The following is a 19,149-nucleotide window of genomic DNA, read 5'->3' on the forward strand; positions in this document are numbered from 1 at the left end:
AAGCCCTAAGTTTAAGTTCTGTTTAGTGGTTCTTCTCTAAGGCTTGTACGGTCGGGGTTACTAACCTTCTCTCTAGTTTCTAATGCACAAAATTAGATAAGGCCAGAGCCTCTGTCACAAGTACACAGGTTATGTAGGAGATGACCCTGCACCAAGGCTCTCTGTAACTCAGCTTAGGTGTGTGGAGTCTTAAATGCTAATGGGACCAGACTTCTCCATGGATAAAATATAAGACAAAGCTCATGTGAGCTAGAAGACATGAAAAGGACAACCAAATTTGGACTCTGCTTCCTGAGAAATATATTCATCTTCATTTGTCCTGAAAATATAGTTCTCTATCTATGCTCAACATCACCAGCATCCATAAATGAAAACTTTTAGGTTCACTTAACTGAGAATATGCTTATATTAATTTTGCTCTTATATCATATGCCTCCCCAGTTAGCTAGACTAAATGAATGCTCTTTACTTATTTTTTCTATTATACTAAAATAGGAAACTAGAATATTAAATAAAACAATATTTCTACTTTAAACAGTCACCAAAAATGTAGTTGTCTTTAAAGGGAGACATTTAACGAGGCAACGCCTACCATACAAGGCAAGATGCTTCTCAGGGAATCTCCAGACTCTCCTTTTACTTAAAGAAATGGAAATTTGGAATTAGATTTCATACATCCTCTGATTACTTTTTGTGAACACAGAGGCCGTCAGTGCAGAAGCAGGTAGCAGAGAGGAAGAGCCATACTTATAAAATAAAAACCAGCTCGTTTCTCTCTTATCTCTATCTCTGTCTCTCTTTGTCTCTGTCTCTCTCTCTGTCTCATGTGCGCATATGTGTGTGTGGGAGGGTGATGTTTTAAGTTTTATTTTTTTAGTTTTAATTTTTTACCCCTTCAATCTAACTTCAGTTTTGGTTGCAATGAGAAGTTGAAATGCCAGCAATAAACCACTGTCTTCTAAGTAGAGAATAAAGTTACATGAATTAACAACCACAACCCACAGCTAGCATTAATCCTCACTGTTCAATCTATTTCATATTTCATTCAAATGATACTTTCCAAACCAACCTGCTTGCATATCTCCCGAATGCTCTAGTTCACGTAACTGCCCTGGAGAAGGACAGCTGCGAAGTCACAAAATAGTTACGCTATCACCAGAAAACAAAGTTCTTGGGTAAAAGCACTGTCACTGACAGCTTAAAAAAAAAAAAATCTCGTCGCAATTGTACACACCAAAAAGTCAACAGTCACTGAAGTTTTTCTCTAGGGTCTGGGAACTTTGCACAGACAATCTGAAATTATGTACTGTGAGCCAGGAAGCCAGCAACCTGCAAGCAAGCTTCGGGATTCTCATAGGACAATGGGGTCTGGGGATCTCTGAGTATGAGCTCAGATACGGAGTTTGCAGACTGCAGACACAGTCATTCTGAAAACATTTTCTCCTTAATACAACAATTTAAATAAAATAATTCATTTTTAAGATAAATAATTTTGCCATTTGTTTCCTTCTGGCAAAAACCAAACAAACAAACAAACCCAACTGGAAATAGAAGAGCTCAAATGTCTAGACACTGACAAAGCAAACATGTTTCAATCACATTTGTTTCCTGATCAGAAACAAGATATGTCCATCACCACTGACCTGATTATTCTTCACATGACCTAAGCCTAGTTGAGAGGATCTTTTTTTTCTTATTTATTCCTTAAGATACTTTCTCTCTGTGCCTCTCAATAATACTTCTATACTTTGCAAGCATTTAATAAACTATTCTTACTTCCAGACGGGCTAAGAAGAAAACACTAGCGTTAACAGGAAGTATCATTCTTCAGGGACAGCAGAGTTTTCTCACTGACTACTCCAGTGCATCGCCATGTCAAGTCCTGGTTTCTCAAAGGTGTCTGTTCCTCTCCCTACTGGGGGAGGGGCACTTGGTTAAGAAGTAAACATTTGTAACAGTTCAGACAATCAGACAAACGAGCTCTTCAAAGGCTCTGGTCACACTCTGGGAAGGAGCCCAGCTTCCGTCAAACAAGGGCTACTGGAGCCCTTTATTCTTTTGCCTGGAAAAGCCCTTTAATTAAAAGGCCAGTAACTGAGATGCACTAAGAAAAGCAAAATGAGCCCAAAGCAGTGCTCCCTCCACGGTGTCAAGAGAAAAACATTGGATGCGTGCACATGTCTGTGAGGCACCATCCAGTCACAACAGACTCCCGGGCACTGCCGGCTCTGACAAGCAAGCTTAGCTCCCTACCTTCATCTCGATGACGGTCTGGAGAGCCTTGGTCTTGGCTGGCTCCGGCTGAAGTTGGCTCCTTCGGTGCAATTCCTGGGGAGGAACACGGTAGAAATAAGCCTGACGGTTCATCCTTCGGTTATACCATGACCTTTACGCGGCTACCACACAGCCCACCAGGACCAGCTCCCCTGTATGCAGACATAAACAAGCCACAGGTGCCTCTTCCCCCACACTCTTCAGCATCCCGCCTGCCTGCAGCCTGTGTTCCAGTGAAACGCTCCTGGCACATGCGCTATTTCTGAAACTTCCATCAATAATTAATGTCAACTGTGACAAAGCCAGAAAGTAATCATAGTCCAAACACTGTTCAACACGGGCTGGTGCCCAGCCTTCAGATCATAATTTACTAAATTCTATTACTCTACGCTCCCAGCACTAACGCAGCAAGGAGATACAAGAAAGAAAGTGACTAACGTGGCTGCAAATCTGCCGCCCGCTCGCTTGCATGGCATTCTGCTACCGAGGCAGGTTTGCAGTGAGCAATTCAGAGCCATTTCGGTACAACTGTGACACTTTTTGGAGTGGTTTGATGAGTCCCTGTGAATCTCTCACTTCTGAGTTTACACTTTAAGTTCTTGTTCAAAATCACATCTGTGGGTGATAAGCTGACAGCTCATGATGCTAAAGAATTAAAACTGGCATTTAAAACCAACTGTGTCAAAAGAGAGGCAAAACTGGCCAAAGCCAGTTCTTGGATACCCAAGAACTCCTGGAAGGCTGGCTGAGGTTCCCTCGGTGAAAGAGCAAACAGCATCATCACAATTTTAAGCTTGATGTCTCCCCCGCCATATGTCTCTCCTCCAAAGAACCACTAGCCAAGACTTTGAAAAGCCATCTCAACAGAAGAGAAAACACAAAGTTTGTTCGTGTCATGTTCTCTTTTTCTCCACAAGCATCAACAGTTTGTGGGAGTCATTGCCAGGGGGGGACCCACAGAACTTGGAGATGCAGGCTGCTGATACAGGTCATTTATGGAGAGTCCATTAAGATTCACTTCTGGTTCCAGAAAAGTCAATTCAGAATCACTATGGAGTACCTCTAAGCTTCTGAACCAATGGACCATAAACATTAATGTAAAAATGGGGAGTGTACAACGTAATTAATATGTAGCTTTTTTCCAGAGGGGCATTTAAAATTAACTACTTTTTATCACTTCTACCTACTAACACCACCATTCAATAAAGATAGGAGACACTGATATAAAAGCTGTTAGGAAAAAACCACATTCCACACTGAAAGGCGGTCTTAACTGGGATAAGGTGGATGAGCAGGTAACCAGTATCCCCCCTTTGGCAACCAGTTTATGTCAGTAACCAAGAAAACCCGAGCATGTGCTGAAGACCAACTGGGGACTTAGACCACCAACATGAGCTTGGACTTCTGATGATCACATCCCACCCTCAACACGCCAAGCAACAGAAATCAGCAATCTTATGAAACATTGTTTCTCAAACTCTACCTAGTTATTTAAGATGTTCTCCCCTCGGCTGGCACATTTCTTCTGGTAACACAGCCCTGGGAGGGACAGAGTCTAGTCTGGAACTCCTAGCCTCCTATGTAAAGAGAGACACAGGGATCTCTGGCTTTCCAGAGGCTTGTGATTGAAGGGATCTAGTAATGGGGATACTGTTCAGCTCCCTGGAGGTGGCAAGGGCTTTTGAAAGACTGACCTTACAAACACCCATCCTTTTGAACATCACTACTCCGGTACTGTTTCTTTCTTGGATGTCTCGGAACTACCAAATGAGGAATACGACGCAGGAAGTGAACGTGAGGTGCTTCCGGCAAACATTTAAGCACCAGCATCTACCGTAGCCCACTTAAGCCACCTAAATGGTGTCACTTAGTGGGAGTTGGGAAGTGTGATGGCTGGGATACTGCTTCACTGGGTCCCCAAAGTTGCACTAGAATCTTGGTTCCAAGGGTGGCAGAACACGTAAGTGGTGCAACTGAATGGGAGTTATCAGAGACAGAGGACACTGTGCTCAGGCTGGGGTAGGTACGCCTCACGGAACCTTGGTATCTCTCCATGAGAGGCGGCGACGAGAGTAATCCCATCCCTCAAGCACCCCATCCTGCACGTGACCACACCCTCTCATGTGCATCCTCACCATGAGCCCATTCTTCAAGACATGATGCAACCAGGGGCCTCCTAGAGCCCACACCATGCTGTATAGACTAGGAACGCTCTGTTCAGTGTATCACTTGTCTTAAAAAGTATCTGGCATCAAGTGTTTTGTCTTAGAGTAGAAAACCCAGAAAGTATAAAGGAGGACCTCACTGTATAGCATTTTGTAAGACACAGAAACTAAAAGATATATAAATAATGATCTAACGGAAAATGAGTAAATTATCAGTTTATTACAATTTACTTAATTCTGAATTTGTATACTTAACTGTAATGCTAGCTCGTAGATCCAGTCTCAACATTTGGCTTTCAAAGGTCACAGCCAACCCAGTTCCATACACCATGGGCTGAATCCCACATAAACATCAACTGCTAAAGAGAGCTATTTAACCCCTTACCACTGCTACCAATATTGCTGCAGTTCAGCAATCCAACCTCACAGACACGAAAATCTTATATCACTCACTGCTATTAAAAAAAAAAAAAAATGAACCTCCCAGGTCAGCAGTTCTGAAACCAGGTAGTGTCAAAATAATCTTTAAAGAGGGCTAGAGAGATGGTCCAGTGATTAGACGCACTGGTTGCTCTTCCAGAGTGCTTAGGTTCGATTTCCAGAATCCAGAGAGTGGCTAACAGTCCACATAACACCAGTTCCGGGGAGATCCAACGCCCTCTTCTGGCGTCTGTTGGCACTGCGTGCCTGATGCACATGTAGGCAAAACATCCATACACAAAATAAAAATAAATTTAAAAATAATAATCTTTAATGAATGTCCAAGCAAAGTGCAGCACACTCTGTGAAGCCAACACTCAGGAGGCTGAGGCAGCCCAGTCCACACAGCAAGACCCACCTTTTTAAAAGAGAAAAAGCAAAGAAATGATAGTTTCATACTGTAATCAATCCTGTCCTAGAATAAAAATCAGAAGATAACCTGAGGAAATAGGTTGATGTTACATAAAACAGGTCAAAATAATCAAGAAACAACTAGTTGGAATTAGCCAAAAGCCACAGAGTAACGGTATGTGCTGCTCTACTTTCCACAAAGCATGAAAAACTCAGGATAGACATGCAAGACAATGCTGAACGTGTGCGGGAATCTTCCAAAAGTAGAAATGGTTCTCTTCCTAATCCTCATACCACCTCTGACAAAAAACTAGCTCAAAAATCCAGACTGGACTTCACCTACTAAGTCACTCCTTAGAAAATAAGGGCCGCTGGTACCTGGAAAGTGTGATTCTCCTGGAACTCACTCTGTAGACCAGGCTGGCCTTGAACTCACAGATACCCTCCACCTGCCTCCGAACTGCAGGGATTAAAGGCATGTGCCACCATTACCTAGCTGAAAAGTTTCATTGCTACCTTAACGGTACTCTGTCAATCATGGCTTCAGCTTGTAAGGACAACCTTGATCCCCTAGTACCAGGTAAGAGACTATAATCACCTGTGTGCAGAGAGCACGGAGGGTCTGCAAGAGCCACCTTAGCGTTTCATTCATCTCTAAGATTCTGGCAAGGCTCACAGTGTCTCATCAGAGAGGACCAGTGACCCCTAAACATTTGGGCTCCTCTTTCACAGTGTGGAATCGTTAGGAAGCTCCCTGCCACCAACATCCTTGTGCCTAAACTGAGCTTCCTAGTCAGTGGAGCTCGGACAGCAATAAGACAGTGCCTTCCAGAGAAACTTCTAAGTACTCCTGGGACTCCGTTCCTATTTGCTAATCTGCTGAATGGTGCGGGAGAATTGCCTGTGTTCTGTCAATCATGTATTTTAATAAAACGCTGATTGGCCAGGCAGGAAGTATAGGTGGGTCAACCAGACAGGAAGTAGAGGCAGGGCGATGAGAACAGGAGTATTCTGGAAGCAGAAGCTCCCTCTGCAACTCCTGCACAGACCACCGAAGAGGCAGCATATAACTTGCCCAGCTGAGAAAGGTACGGAGCCATGTGGCTAATGTAGATAAGGATAATGGGGTAACATAAGTTATAAGAGCTAACAAGAAGCCTGACCTAATGGGCCAATCAGTTTATAACCTTATGGAGTCCTGTGTGTGATTTCTCTTTGGGATTTGCCGACTGTGGGGTACTGGGCGGGACGGAAACCCCAACAAGCTAGCCCCTCACTACAGCTAAATGACTCCTAGACCCAGAAAGACAGCAAGGCCTTGACTCAAAAGAATCCTGGGTCCCTAAAGCACAGGGAATTTGAGAAGTCTGAATATGTATAGAAGAAGAGAGTATAGATGAACAGCACACTTCTGTGAAGCTAAGCCTTGAAGCTTGCAGGCTTTACCTAGAGGAACCCCTGCTTCAGTTCCTGATGGATGCAGGAAAAAAGAACACCTTTCAGTCCTGCGCTTTTTGCTGCTTGTGAATTACTGCAGACGTTCTGATGTGATTCTGTACCCAAGTTTTTCCAAACACACAGTAGATGAGTTCTTCCCCAGATGCTCGAAACTATCCGTAGCCATCCGCAAGATGCGCCCACCATGCATCTGAAATAGCAAATGGCGTTCCCTAGGAGAATTTGATGTTCTTGTCAGCTATGAGGGTGGGGAAGTTTAGCTTAAGTGCACTTTGACCCAAGACTTCTCTGAGTCAGAGATCTCTAAAAGAATCAAATAAAATTGTGGTTTCTCTCTTAGAAGGGACACACACACACACTGCAGTGCATAGGGCTTCATTGTGGCCTGGCTCAGAATCTTGCCTTTGAACCAGATTTTGGGCTAAACATCATTCATGTGGAAATAGAGCAGTCCTCTGAAAATCTCAAGTCAGGAGCCCACATCCCATTCTGAGGGCCAGGATACAGCCCTCCTCCCCATCTCCAGACCAAAGGAAAGCAGCTTGACTGGGACGCAGGGAAGATGCAAGCACAATGCCTTCTAGCCTGAGAGCAGAACACGGAGAGATGCTCAGTTCTGGCTGCAGCTTCTAGTCACACCCATTCTCAGTATTAAAAACAAGAAAAAGAAATGGCGGGGGGAGACTGGCAGTGCAGGTCCAACCACAAGCCTTTCCAGGTGATCAACCTAGAAATATACCAAGATCCTACAATATGGGCATAAAATCTCAAGTGGCTCATTAGCGGGACATCTCTTGACACTTAAAGAGAGTCGGGAGTCTAGCATCTTAACAAGGACAGACAATAGTGTCCAAGATGATCCTGGCCAAACAGTGTTCATATATATCACATACTTTCTTCAGTAGACAAGGGTGAGCAAAGAAACATTCAGAACTCAACTTCCTTCCCAAAGGTGATTAGTATTTTTATCTGGCTCTGTCTCACCATGGTTCTGGAAGTCTATGTTATGAACCAGCTAGTGCAACTTAGTGATATTAAATACTATGTTATTATGTTCAGTAATGTATGAAGTAAGGAACAGAAATGATGTATCTCTATGGCATGATGCCCAGAGTTTGGAACAGGAAGGATTGGAGTCACCCCAAGAAGGCGTCTTTCCCTAATCATCTTTCAATGTACCTGGAAAACCATCTGAAGACTAGGCTTGGCCAGAATCATCTCTCTGAGCACCAACATGTGAGCCTCAGTACACAGCCTGGGCATCCTCCAAGCACGGCAGCTCAAGGTATTATCACGTCTTACGCTTACGTAGAAAACCCCAAGAGTTCTAGAAAATAGGCAGGCAATTGTATTGCCCTTGAGGGCCTAAACCTATAGCATTGCTCTATAATCAGAAGCAGTATTACTCATTCACGGGACTACTGCATTCAGCACGGAAGGCAAAAGAATCTGCAGCCATGTTTCTTGATTGCCACTCTTAGGGCCGGGTTGTAGCTCAGGGGCAAGGTACTTGCTAGCATAAGTGAAGCTGGCATGGGATTCAGCCCCTAGCATCAAGGGGGAGAAAAACTGCTGTCACTCTATAGGCCAAAACCAAGTGGAGGAATGAATGAGAAAACAAGATAGTTTTAAACCCAACCCCTATCAGTCTTGGATACTGAAGTCCTATATTTGGCATCCACTGGGGAGGCCCTGATTTTCCATTAGAAAAATAAGACTGGAAGATCTGAGCAAAGGCAAGGGATGGTAAGAGAGAATCAGATACGATTCGTCATAACTACTAACTCAGCACTATTGAACACATCATTAACTCATCACTGATCGAAATGTTACTTTAGGTTTGTACAGTCCAGTTCCTACTGTCATTACCACAATAGCCAAAATGTAAAAAAACTCAAATGTCCATCCATGGATAAAAAGATAAACAAAAAGTCAAAAATGCACACAGTGGGATGATTTTTAATATCTATTACACCATAGGTTGGACCTTGAAAGCATTATGGTGAATGCAATAGGTCAATTACAAGAAGAGAAATAAAGTCTGCAAAAAGCAAGGCGGGGGTGGATCTATAGTTTAGCAAAAGGAAAGTCATAGTGACCAGTGTTTTAAGCTATGGGCAGGGATCCACAGATTACAAACCTAGCATAGAAAGGCTGACGGCTGGCCCTCCAGATGACCGTAGGTTCCACACCTTCACATACCTTCTCATGGTAATTTTTAAATATACTTTCTATATATTACTGACTAAAGGTTCAACTTTATACTAACTTATAAAATCGAGTATAACTGATTAATGTGTGTGTCTAACCCTGAGCAGTAAACTTCATGAACACTCTGTTTCTGCTATATTCCCAGGAACTTCAGATGTGCCTGCCAAGAGTGGATGCTCAACACCGTTTGGCCACTGAAACAGAACAAATGCATTGTACTTGGGAGTCTGGATGTTCTACAGTGCTTCAGCCAAAAGCAGGTGCTGTGAGGATAGCAGCTAGGAGTTAATTATGCTAAGCAATCTTCTAAGCACTTTATAAATATTAATGTGTTTAATTCTCAAAATAACCTCCTTAGGCAGGTACTATTATTATCTTCATTTTTCACTTGTAACAGAAGCAGAGAAGTTAGTAATTTTCCCAAGGAAAAAAAAAGTGATAAGCTGCAGGGATTTGTTGCCGGCAGCCTGACTTCCGAGCCTGGGGTGCTGATCAAAACCCATGGCTTGCCATATGGCTTTGATCGGACATTGGACATAACATCTCGATTGCCTTCTTCCTGTGTGGTAACCTCCCTGTATCTACTTTGGCTTGGTCTTCTATTTCCCATTTTTAATTCAGTACTTGAAAACATAAAGAAATGTATCTCAATAACAAATAAATAGTTCTTACATTCATATTAAATATTAAAACTTAAGAGATAAGCATGAATAGGCATACAGAAGTGGGGTAAGAACAATTCTGTTCTAGTAAAACCAATGCTCTGTACCTGTGAGTTCTTCACTTCTAAATTTAATCAACTCTAAACAAAAAATTTAGGTAATCCAACACGGAAAGGGCAGGGGCTACCAAGGCCGAACACTAGCTGAGAAGCTACTGGCTGTTGGAGGAGAGTGAGTTATCTTTAGGGATGTGGCCAGACCATTGGTAGGTTGCCCATGCCTTGGTGAATGGTCCCAAACCCATGTGCATATGGACAGCACGCAGACCCAGTTGGTCATTAAAAGAGAGGGGAAGGTATTAGGAGACCAAGGACAATTTGGAATGGGGTAGAGGTGCATATGATCAAGACATACACACACACACACACGTTCATATATACATATGCTCATATATATATATATGAACTTTTCAATGAATAAAGAAAAATTTTATTAAAAACATCTATTAGGAAAATATGTGTTTGCACGTGGCAATGAAACTTTTTCTTGCCATTATTCTGTCAATAATAGAGTGTAGCAATGATTTGTACAGCATTTATAATGCACTAAAGGCAACCTAGAGATGCTTAAAGCATACAGAAGAATGAGTTACATCAAAATCTACTGTGACATCCTGTATAAAAGACAAGCATTCAGACATTGGTCTGTGAATCCAGTGAATGGAAGTTTCAGAACTGTGTGTTTCACCTCAGTGTAGAAAAATTGACTGACAAGTGAATCCCATGGTTGGTGAAAGATTGAGCACTCTATATTAGTTTTATGTTGCTGGCACAACAGATTATACACATTGAACAGTTAGAAAGACATAAATTTAGCAGCTCCAGGATGGCTGAGCTGGTTTGGAGCATATCAGAACAAAATGAAAGCATCATCAGGGCTGTGTTCCTCTTTGATATCAGCAGGGTTTCTAGCTCATTTAGCTCTTTAGTCCTTGCAGGGCCCTACAGGCCCCAGGACAGCTCTCATGGCTGTGGCATAAAATCCTCCTAGAGCTTAGGATTCCTCTGGCCTCCCCAGCTGTGGCAGTTCCTTTTGCTTCTAGTCAGAGTTTACAGATTTAAAGGGACACATATTCCTATTCAGTATAATATTTGAATGTCTATGAGTGTACTCATAAACTATCTTTGCCATAGAATGCACCACCTTTACAGAATTTAGACACAGGAGAGGGGGACCTTTGGTAAGTGACATTGTTCTACTTATTACAATCCCCACTCTAACTCCCAGAGATTCGTTTCCCACCTCATAAAAAATAAAATTCACCTCTATCCCAAGATCACCTAAGATGATCCCATCACTGCACCCATTAGCTTAAAGTGTAATTTCATCTCATTCTTCTTAGTTTACAGCCCTATCCCATATATAGCGTGTGTATGAAATGGGTTCTGGGAGAGCACAGGCACAGCCCCGGATGAACGGTTCCTCTCCCTCAGTGAGCTTCTGAATAAGGGATCTGCTGTCAGCAAATGGCCTCACACGCTGAGAATCCACTATATTATTAATAACCTTGCCAACCTCTGACAGATGAAGAACTTTGAAGTAACCTAAAATAGTTAAATAACAAGAATTAACAAAACTGGATCTGTGGTCAATGATACTGAAGTTTGGGTCCTACACATCTCCTTTTAAAGGTCCAGATGGAATATCCAAGGAGTGATTGCATAACAAGCCACAAAGGGACGGGGACACTCTAAATGTCTTACAGAAGGCAGAAGCGATCTAGACCACATCCTTTTCTACACACCATAAATCAAGAAACTGATCATCCCAACTCAGCGACTAATTCGAAATATGGTCTTGGACAAGTTGCTGGATTTTCCGTCACCTTCAGTTTGTTCCCTTAAATCAAGCCTATCTCCTAGAGTGGTGAGGTTGACCTAAGTCTGTGGCACACTTAGCTGGGCTTCCACACAAGACGCGTTGAACAAATGAATCTTGCTGTTCTACTGTTGCTCTTGAACCTTAAAGGCACTAAAGTAGAACCTGGCAGCATGCCTCCCTTGCCCACCTGTTCTGTGCTCTGAAACTGCTGTCCAAACTCCCACTACTCCTAGATATTAATGAATGATTAAAGCGTTTACTGAAGAACCAGTGCCTGCCGTGTAAGATCCACACAGAGCCTCTGCCTTCATTAGCTCACACAGCCGTTCTCACTGGATTTCACACCATTCCTTAAGCATTCAGGAAATGGTGTCGGGATGGACATAGTAACCAATAGAACACTGGGAGGTGAGAGACAGCGATGGGGCATTGGGGAGAAGACTGTATAAGGTCATACAGATCCTTATAAAGATCGACCTGTGCTCTCACCTCAAACAGAGGAAGAGATCGTCCTGGAACCAAATCTGAGTGACCGAGGCCCAGGCATCATGGAGCTAGGTTACCCAGGCTCCATGTTCTCACATGGAAGTAGTTTCAGAGCAGCCACACAAAGCAAGTCATAAATTATGACAACTTTAACATACACTGTGAGTACATACACTGGAGATGTAGTCATAGCAAGACAGAAAACCTTTCCTATGGGTCTCCGATGATAGCCACTGTCATTTGTGACTTTTGGTTTGTTGAACGCCAGTAGCCTGCTAGGTTAGTATATTCCAAGAGGTTTGTAATCTGATGTGGAGGTGAGCAAGGCGTGGCTATTGAGGGAGCTAATGCTAGTACAAAAGAAACTATAATTGGCCTCTGGACCCACAGCAGCCCAACCTTTCCTCATCCTCACGGCTCTGTCAGTCAAACAGTCTCTGCAGATGCGGCTTCTGTCCAGGAATTCTTTATAGGTCCATATAGGAAACTCTGAATTCTACAGACTGAGAAATTGCTTCCACGGAGATGAGAAATCTGATGTAAACTGACCAGTATTTAAATTTTTGTTTTCATACACATAAAAAGTTATTATTTGGAAGTGGAGATAATAAATCTGGTATAAACTGACCATTACGGAAAATTTTGTTTGATTACTTAGAAGCCCCAATACTATCTCTGTGTCTGTACATATACATTTAAATTTCCCTTAATTTGCTTCAACGCAGAACTTGCTCACTTTACTGAAGCCCCATCAAAGATGTTCTCATAGACTCTTCCTGGCCCTTTATATGCTGTAACCCTGGGAGCCAAAAGAAAGTCCCAAAATTCAGATACCTCAAACTCTCACTAAATTTTGCTAATAGTATCTCAGAAGAAATAATAACATTCTTATTTTAGTAGTTACTAGATAGGTAATACAGACTCCACAAAGTAAACACAACAATAAGAAATGAAACGCTACCCAGGCGCTCAGGGAACTGGACTGCCTAACGGCAAAAGGACAGCTGAACTGAACTATGGAATCACACCACAAATGTTAATTTCACCAGTGGACAACACTAACCACTTATTGCATGCCAGGCTCCTCTGGGTGGTACAGCATCCCTACGAGAGGCATTACCATCCTCATCGGAAGGGGGCAGACAGTCTCATGCTGGGAGTTAAAGACCATGCTTACTATCCCAGTAAGTAACATTTGAAAGTGTGAGCAAGTTCTGTCTGGAACTTAAACTCACACCTTTATGTACTAACACTTAGTTTATGTTGCTATCTACAGTCTGTCCGCACTCTGAAAATGAGCAGGGTTTTCGAGTGTAGCCAATCTGTGTCCTGGTTGGTTTCTTGGTTCCTTTGCAAGACTTCACTAGCTCTGAACCACAGATCAGGGCAGAGAGCAAGCAGCAAACACCCAGGCCTGGTGGTGAGCGACGTCTGCACTCCTCCAATAGACTCGCTCTTTACTGGGCAGAAAATGCAAACCTTTGAAACACTCCTCCTCTTCCTGAGCAGAAATGAGGCCTTCAAACTTGGTCTTTCTCACTAAGGAGCCATCTCTTCATGGTTTCCCATAGGACACTGTGGTCAGGGATTCTAGCTCAGGCTCAGCATGGGGTCTCACCTGATCTCAGAGATAAACAAAGCTGGGCCTGGTTAGAAGAAGGTACATAAGCACTTGGGCACATTGGATGCTGTCGGCTTTGAAGAGTGAAGGACCAAAGACAATTTTTCCCTGGCCCTAAAATTTAATAGGCTTCCCAACTGTCTCTCAATACTAGCCCTGGGACTAGTGACTCTATTTTACCTTCCTATGTTCCCATCTAACTGTTACTGAGGGCCTCTTCCTGCCTCTCGGCCACTTGCTGACAGCAGATCCCTTATTCACAAGATCACTGGCAGAGAGGAACCGTACATCCGGGGCTGTGCCTGTGCTCTCCCAGAACCTATTTCATACACACGCTATATATAGGATAGGGCTGTAAACTAAGAAGAATGAGATGAAATTACACTTTAAGCTAATGGGTGCAGTGATGGGATCATCTTAGGTGATCTTGGGATAGAGGTGAATTTTATTTTTTATGAGGTGGGAAACGAATCTCTGGGAGTTAGAGTGGGGATTGTAATAAGTAGAACAATGCCACTTACCAAAGGTCCTCCTCTCCTGTGTCTAAATTTTGTAAAGGTGGTACATTCTATGGCAAAGATAGTTTATGAGTACACTCATAGACATTCAAATATTATACTGAATAAGCATATGTGTCCCTTTAAATCTGTAAACTCTGACTAGAAGCAAAAGGAACTGCCACAGCTGGGGAGGCCAGAGGAATCCTAAGCTCTAGGAGGATTTTATGCCACAGCCATGAGGGCCATCCTGGGGCCCTGAGAGCCATCCTGGGGCCTGTAGGGCCCTGCAAGGGCTGATGCCATAGCCATGAGAGCTGTCCTGGGGCCTGTAGGGCCCTGCAAGGGCTGATGCCATAGCCATGAGGGCCGTCCTGGGGCCTGTAGGGCCCTGCAAGGACTAAAGAGCTAAATGAGCTTGGAACCCTGCTGATATCAAAGAGGAACACAGCCCTGATGATGCTTTCATTTTGTTCTGATATGCTCCAAACTAGCTGAGCCATCCTGGAGCTGCTAAATTTATGTCTTTCTAACTGTTCAGTGTGTATAATCTGTTGCGCCAGCAACATAAAACTAATATAGGTGCTGAATCTTTCACCAACCATGGAATTCCCTTGTCAGTCAATTTATTATTTACTAATAAATCCTATGCCATTCATTCATGGCAAAGTCAGATACTCAACCCCCACAGCCCACTTCTATCTCCTTGGTCCTTGACTGAGAGGTAAGAGCCAACCAGGGTTGTTTGTATGAGGCACTAAAGAAAAACTGTACAGAAGGAAGAAAAGCCACACCGAAAAGGGAGACAATTTAACTAGAGTTATGCACATGAACTGACTCTAAGGCTGAGAACATGAACATCTGTGAAATTAAAAAAAAAAAGAATTGTGCTGCATAGCCTGTACCACCCTCGAGGCAAGGGCTGCAGGCTGCCCACTGCCTCTGCTCCTGTCACCCACTGCCTACAGTCTGTTGGATGCTTCTAGGCAGTAAGGAATCTCATTATAGTCACCAAAGGCAAATCTCTGGCAAGGATACCAGATCTGAGTCATAACTTTAGTTCCCATAGCCAGTAGAGACAGCATATCTGTCCAGTAAAAGTGTTGCCAGGGGCCCTGAATCAGGGAAAATCAGTACCCATCCATAACTCAGAGGTTGTACAAACCAGGTTTGATCTGAACCAACAAGGATCCATTAGGGTAAAATTCAGTTCTCTTTGTTCTATTGTAATGGCTGTAAAACTTATTTTAGCAGTGTTTCTGTTCAGGTTAGTTTTTCTTTTCCAATAAGAAACATTCATGAATTCTCATTCTCTTCCATCTCCCTCTCCTTTAATCCATCCTTCCGCCTCTGTGATGGGTTGAATGAAAATGTTCCCATAGGCTCCTATATTGAAATGCTTGGTCTCAAGTTGGAGGAACTGTTTGGAAAAAAAATCAAGAGGTGTGGCTGTGTTGGAGGAGGTGTGTCACTGGGCTTTGAGGTTTCCAAAGCTTCAGTGCCCTGTCAACCTGTGTGTCGTCATGCTTCCCCTGGAGATAGTCATGGACTAATTCTCTGGAGCCAGGAGCTCCAAACTAAACATTTCCTTTTGTAAGTTGCTTTGGTCATGGTGCTTATTACAGAAATTGAAAAGGAACTAAGATACCCTCTATTATGTAAATTGACTATCCACTATACATAAGATACTATAACAGTTCCTAGGGACAAGGGAGAATTAAGAATGGCCCCTGCCATCATTGAGACCTACTGGTTAGTGAAGAAAATAGTTAGTAAACAGTAAAACAGGCTAAAGCTACACATAGCCAAAGGTAGTATCTTAGGGTTTCTATCGCTGTGAAGAGACACCATGACCACAGCAACTCAAACATTTAATTGGGGTGACTCGCTTATAGTTTCAGAGGCTCAGTCCATTATCACCATGATGAGGAGCATGGCGACATGCAATGTGGTGATGGAGAAAAAGCTGAGAGTCTGACATCTTGCAGGCAACAGGAAGTTGACTGAGACACTAGGAAGTATCCTGAGCATAGGAAACCTCAAGGCCTAACCCCCACAGTGACCCACTTCCTCCAAAAAGGCCATACCCACTCCCACAAAGCCACACCTCCTAATAGTGTCACTCCCTGTGATGATGGGGCCAATTACACTCAAGCTACCACAGGTAGTAAGTGCTGTGAGAACAAGAGCCATAAGAAAACACTGAGACACACATGACAGGGCATACCAGGCACACACACCTGTAAGTCTAGAACTTGGGACACTGCAGCAGAAGGTTTACAAGCTGGAGGCCAGCCTGAGCTACACAGTAAGTTCCAGGCTAGTTTATACATATAAGACACTGTCTGAACATGCTCCACAATGTCATCACACCCCCAAAATGAAAAAAGTAAATAATGGGACTGAGAACCATTTGATCCATATAAGGTGTGTTTCCTGAATGTACAATCAACTGAAGTACCTTATTTTTTGCTATTGTTACCCTGTTATAAATTTAACCTGAAAGTCAGGAAAAATCAACCAGAGAGAGTAACTAAAGGCACACTAGCCCACCTGAGCATGTGACACTGGCAGGTCCTGCCCTTCTCCCCTACTCCCCCTGCCTGCTAAAATCCATTAGATTATATTCTTAAGGCTAATCACCAATGGCGATTCCTTTATGGTGGTCTGGCCACTTCTTCCTCCTTACTACCAAGGTCCAGTTATCGAAGTATTCAAATCCAGCAATCAAAAAGCTCACCTAATTAACACACCCAGTGAAAATTAAACATCTCATCCTAACTTGGGGCTTCCCCTTGTACCTTTATAAACTGCCATTTTCCTATGTGTCACACGTGTGTCCTCTCTATCCAGAGGCAGTCCTTTGTACCTCCAGGACAGATATCACCCCCCTTTTCCTATGTTCCTTCCTCTTCTCCCTCATCCTCTATCTCCTGTCTTTGTCTCTTATTTTCTACCCTCTGTCCCTCTGGGGCAAATAAATCTCCTTTGTGCTGAGAACTTGGTTTTAGGGGGTCCTGAGCCAATGCTTTTCCTTTCAGTAACATTCAAACAAAATCCTGAAGGATGAACAGCAGCCAGCATGTAAGGAGCTATAAAAAGCAAGAGCCAGGCCGAGGGGAAAAGGAGTTAGACGGGGTAACTTCTGGCATCCCAGGGCTCCATGGATACCATCTGAGAACATCTTTCTTGGTGCAACTCTTAGCAGTGCACATTCTAAATCAGAGACCTAAAGTCGCCCTGCCACCCTTACAGCAGCCCCATCGGACACTGGCCTGCATCTTTACCTCTTGCCTCTCGTGCCCTCTTCTCTCTCCAGCACTTGAGAAGGTATGAGAGAGAGGGAGGGTCTGGCTGCTTGCCAGCTCTAGCCATAGGTCCCATTTTAGAGATGCCAGAAGGGGACAGCAAATGAATCAACAGTGTGTTCCCAGCACACCCCCGCAGTCCAGATGGCAGCACACGACAGGAGCATAGGGCAGTTCCTACGCAGACAGCTTCCCTGGATAGAGACATACTCCGTACTTTAGACCACAGGAGGACACAGCGATGGTGTAGAGATGGTGGCATTTATACAGAAAGGCCATGTCCTTCTTTAGTTAGAGACCATCATTCAAGCACTCATCTGTAACAGAACCTAACACTGTAAAGTAGTAAGGCCTTACAGAACTAGAAGACACCATGGAAACCAGCTGGCACAGCTTCTCACTCCCATCTAGCGCCTTCATGTCAACGATGTGGGCCACTGAGCTAAAGTCTGAAAGACTTCAGAGCTGAGAGTTCACACTTCCACAGAACATCAAACTGAAAACTTCTCTCCTTGGCTGTGTTAAGCCAAACCCACTCCCTCTGATTCTCCTTTGATCGGATTCTCCAATACCTCTTGCCACGTCCAAGCATTTGCTAATTGCTTGGCATAAACTATTGCATGTATTTCATATCCCACACTTAGGAGCGAAGCCCTTATCTCAGACTTTGTTTTCAAGAGGAAGCAGGGACCTTCAGAGCTTAGAGAGACCAAGATCAGACCTTAGAAAACCAGAACTGACATCCACCTCTGTCATTTCCAAAGCACAACCAAGACCCAGCCGTACAGCTTTCATGGGATACTTTTCTACCATCTAATGCTTCTTCTCATACATCTCACTCTCTAATGCACCTCACTCTCTCTCCTGGGGCGTTTCTTATGGAATGGCACTTCTAACACTGATTGCTCCTTATCGGAGATGGCATGTCTGCGTGCAGGGCGCGGTGCCCTGTCAGTGACTCTCACTTGTACAAGCACATACTACCTACCCCTCCAGAGCAGATCTTTACACACAGCTGACTTTTAGCACCCCTTGTAGAACTTCCAAACATGTGGCTCATGCTGTCCCACAGATTCAGCTTTAAGCCATCATACATGCCACAACTAGGGGCTTCAGGATACATGTGAGCACACATGGCCTGCTGGATACATGTGAGCACACATGGCCTGCTGGCAGTGTCTATAAGCCAGCTCCAAACTTGCTCCAAGCCTTCCCGTCCAGTCTTTGCAGCAAGTTCTGTGCAACTCTCGGGTACTTTCTGTGTTTTCCCCTAGAACTTCTGGAGGCAGAGGGCCCTGCCAGCATCCTGATTTCAGACTTCTGTCTCCAGAGCTGTAAGCAACTGAATTTCTTTCCACTGAAACCATAGGAGTAAATGCAGGGGTATGTGTATGGACATGTATATATTCTCTTTAAGTAAAATGTGACAATAATCTATATTCTATGGTGAAGACGACCATAAGAGTTCAATGTTAAGTCATCAGATTGTAACAATATGGTCCGTTGAAAAAACCAAGGGGCAGCATTGGGCCTGGGACTGGTGAAGTATTAGGCATGGTTTGACTGGGCACATGCAGCAAGAAGAAATAGTCTGTCACTGGCCTGGTTTAAAGAACTACAAGAGCACCGGGCTATGACGCGTGCACAAAGTGTCAGGGAATTTTTGCTGTTCCAACCAACACTGTTGCTGCCTGTACTGGAGATGGCTGCATCCACTGCCCCCACCAGACAGCTGCTGTACCAGCATGCTGATGC

The 19,149-nt window shown here is 43.7% G+C and overlaps 1 protein-coding gene across 11 annotated transcripts in view; it reads right to left on the bottom strand.

The window, feature by feature from the left end:
• The window catches only part of Erc2 (ELKS/RAB6-interacting/CAST family member 2), a 919,008-nt gene that overhangs the window by 632,189 nt on the left and 267,670 nt on the right, over positions 1–19,149 (bottom strand). For all 11 annotated transcript variants that reach the window (XR_015737860.1, XM_087906197.1, XM_087906198.1 and 8 more), the window contains one exon: positions 2,254–2,328. Coding sequence is in view for 10 of the 11 variants with exons in the window: in XM_087906197.1 (XP_087762323.1) it covers positions 2,254–2,328 (75 nt within the window). In the remaining variant the exon portion in view is untranslated. The remainder of the gene's footprint in view (positions 1–2,253; positions 2,329–19,149) is intronic.

The sequence above is a fragment of the Myodes glareolus genome, chromosome 5, assembly GCF_982192425.1.
Source record: "Myodes glareolus chromosome 5, mMyoGla1.1, whole genome shotgun sequence".
NCBI classification, from domain to species: domain Eukaryota; kingdom Metazoa; phylum Chordata; class Mammalia; order Rodentia; family Cricetidae; genus Myodes; species Myodes glareolus.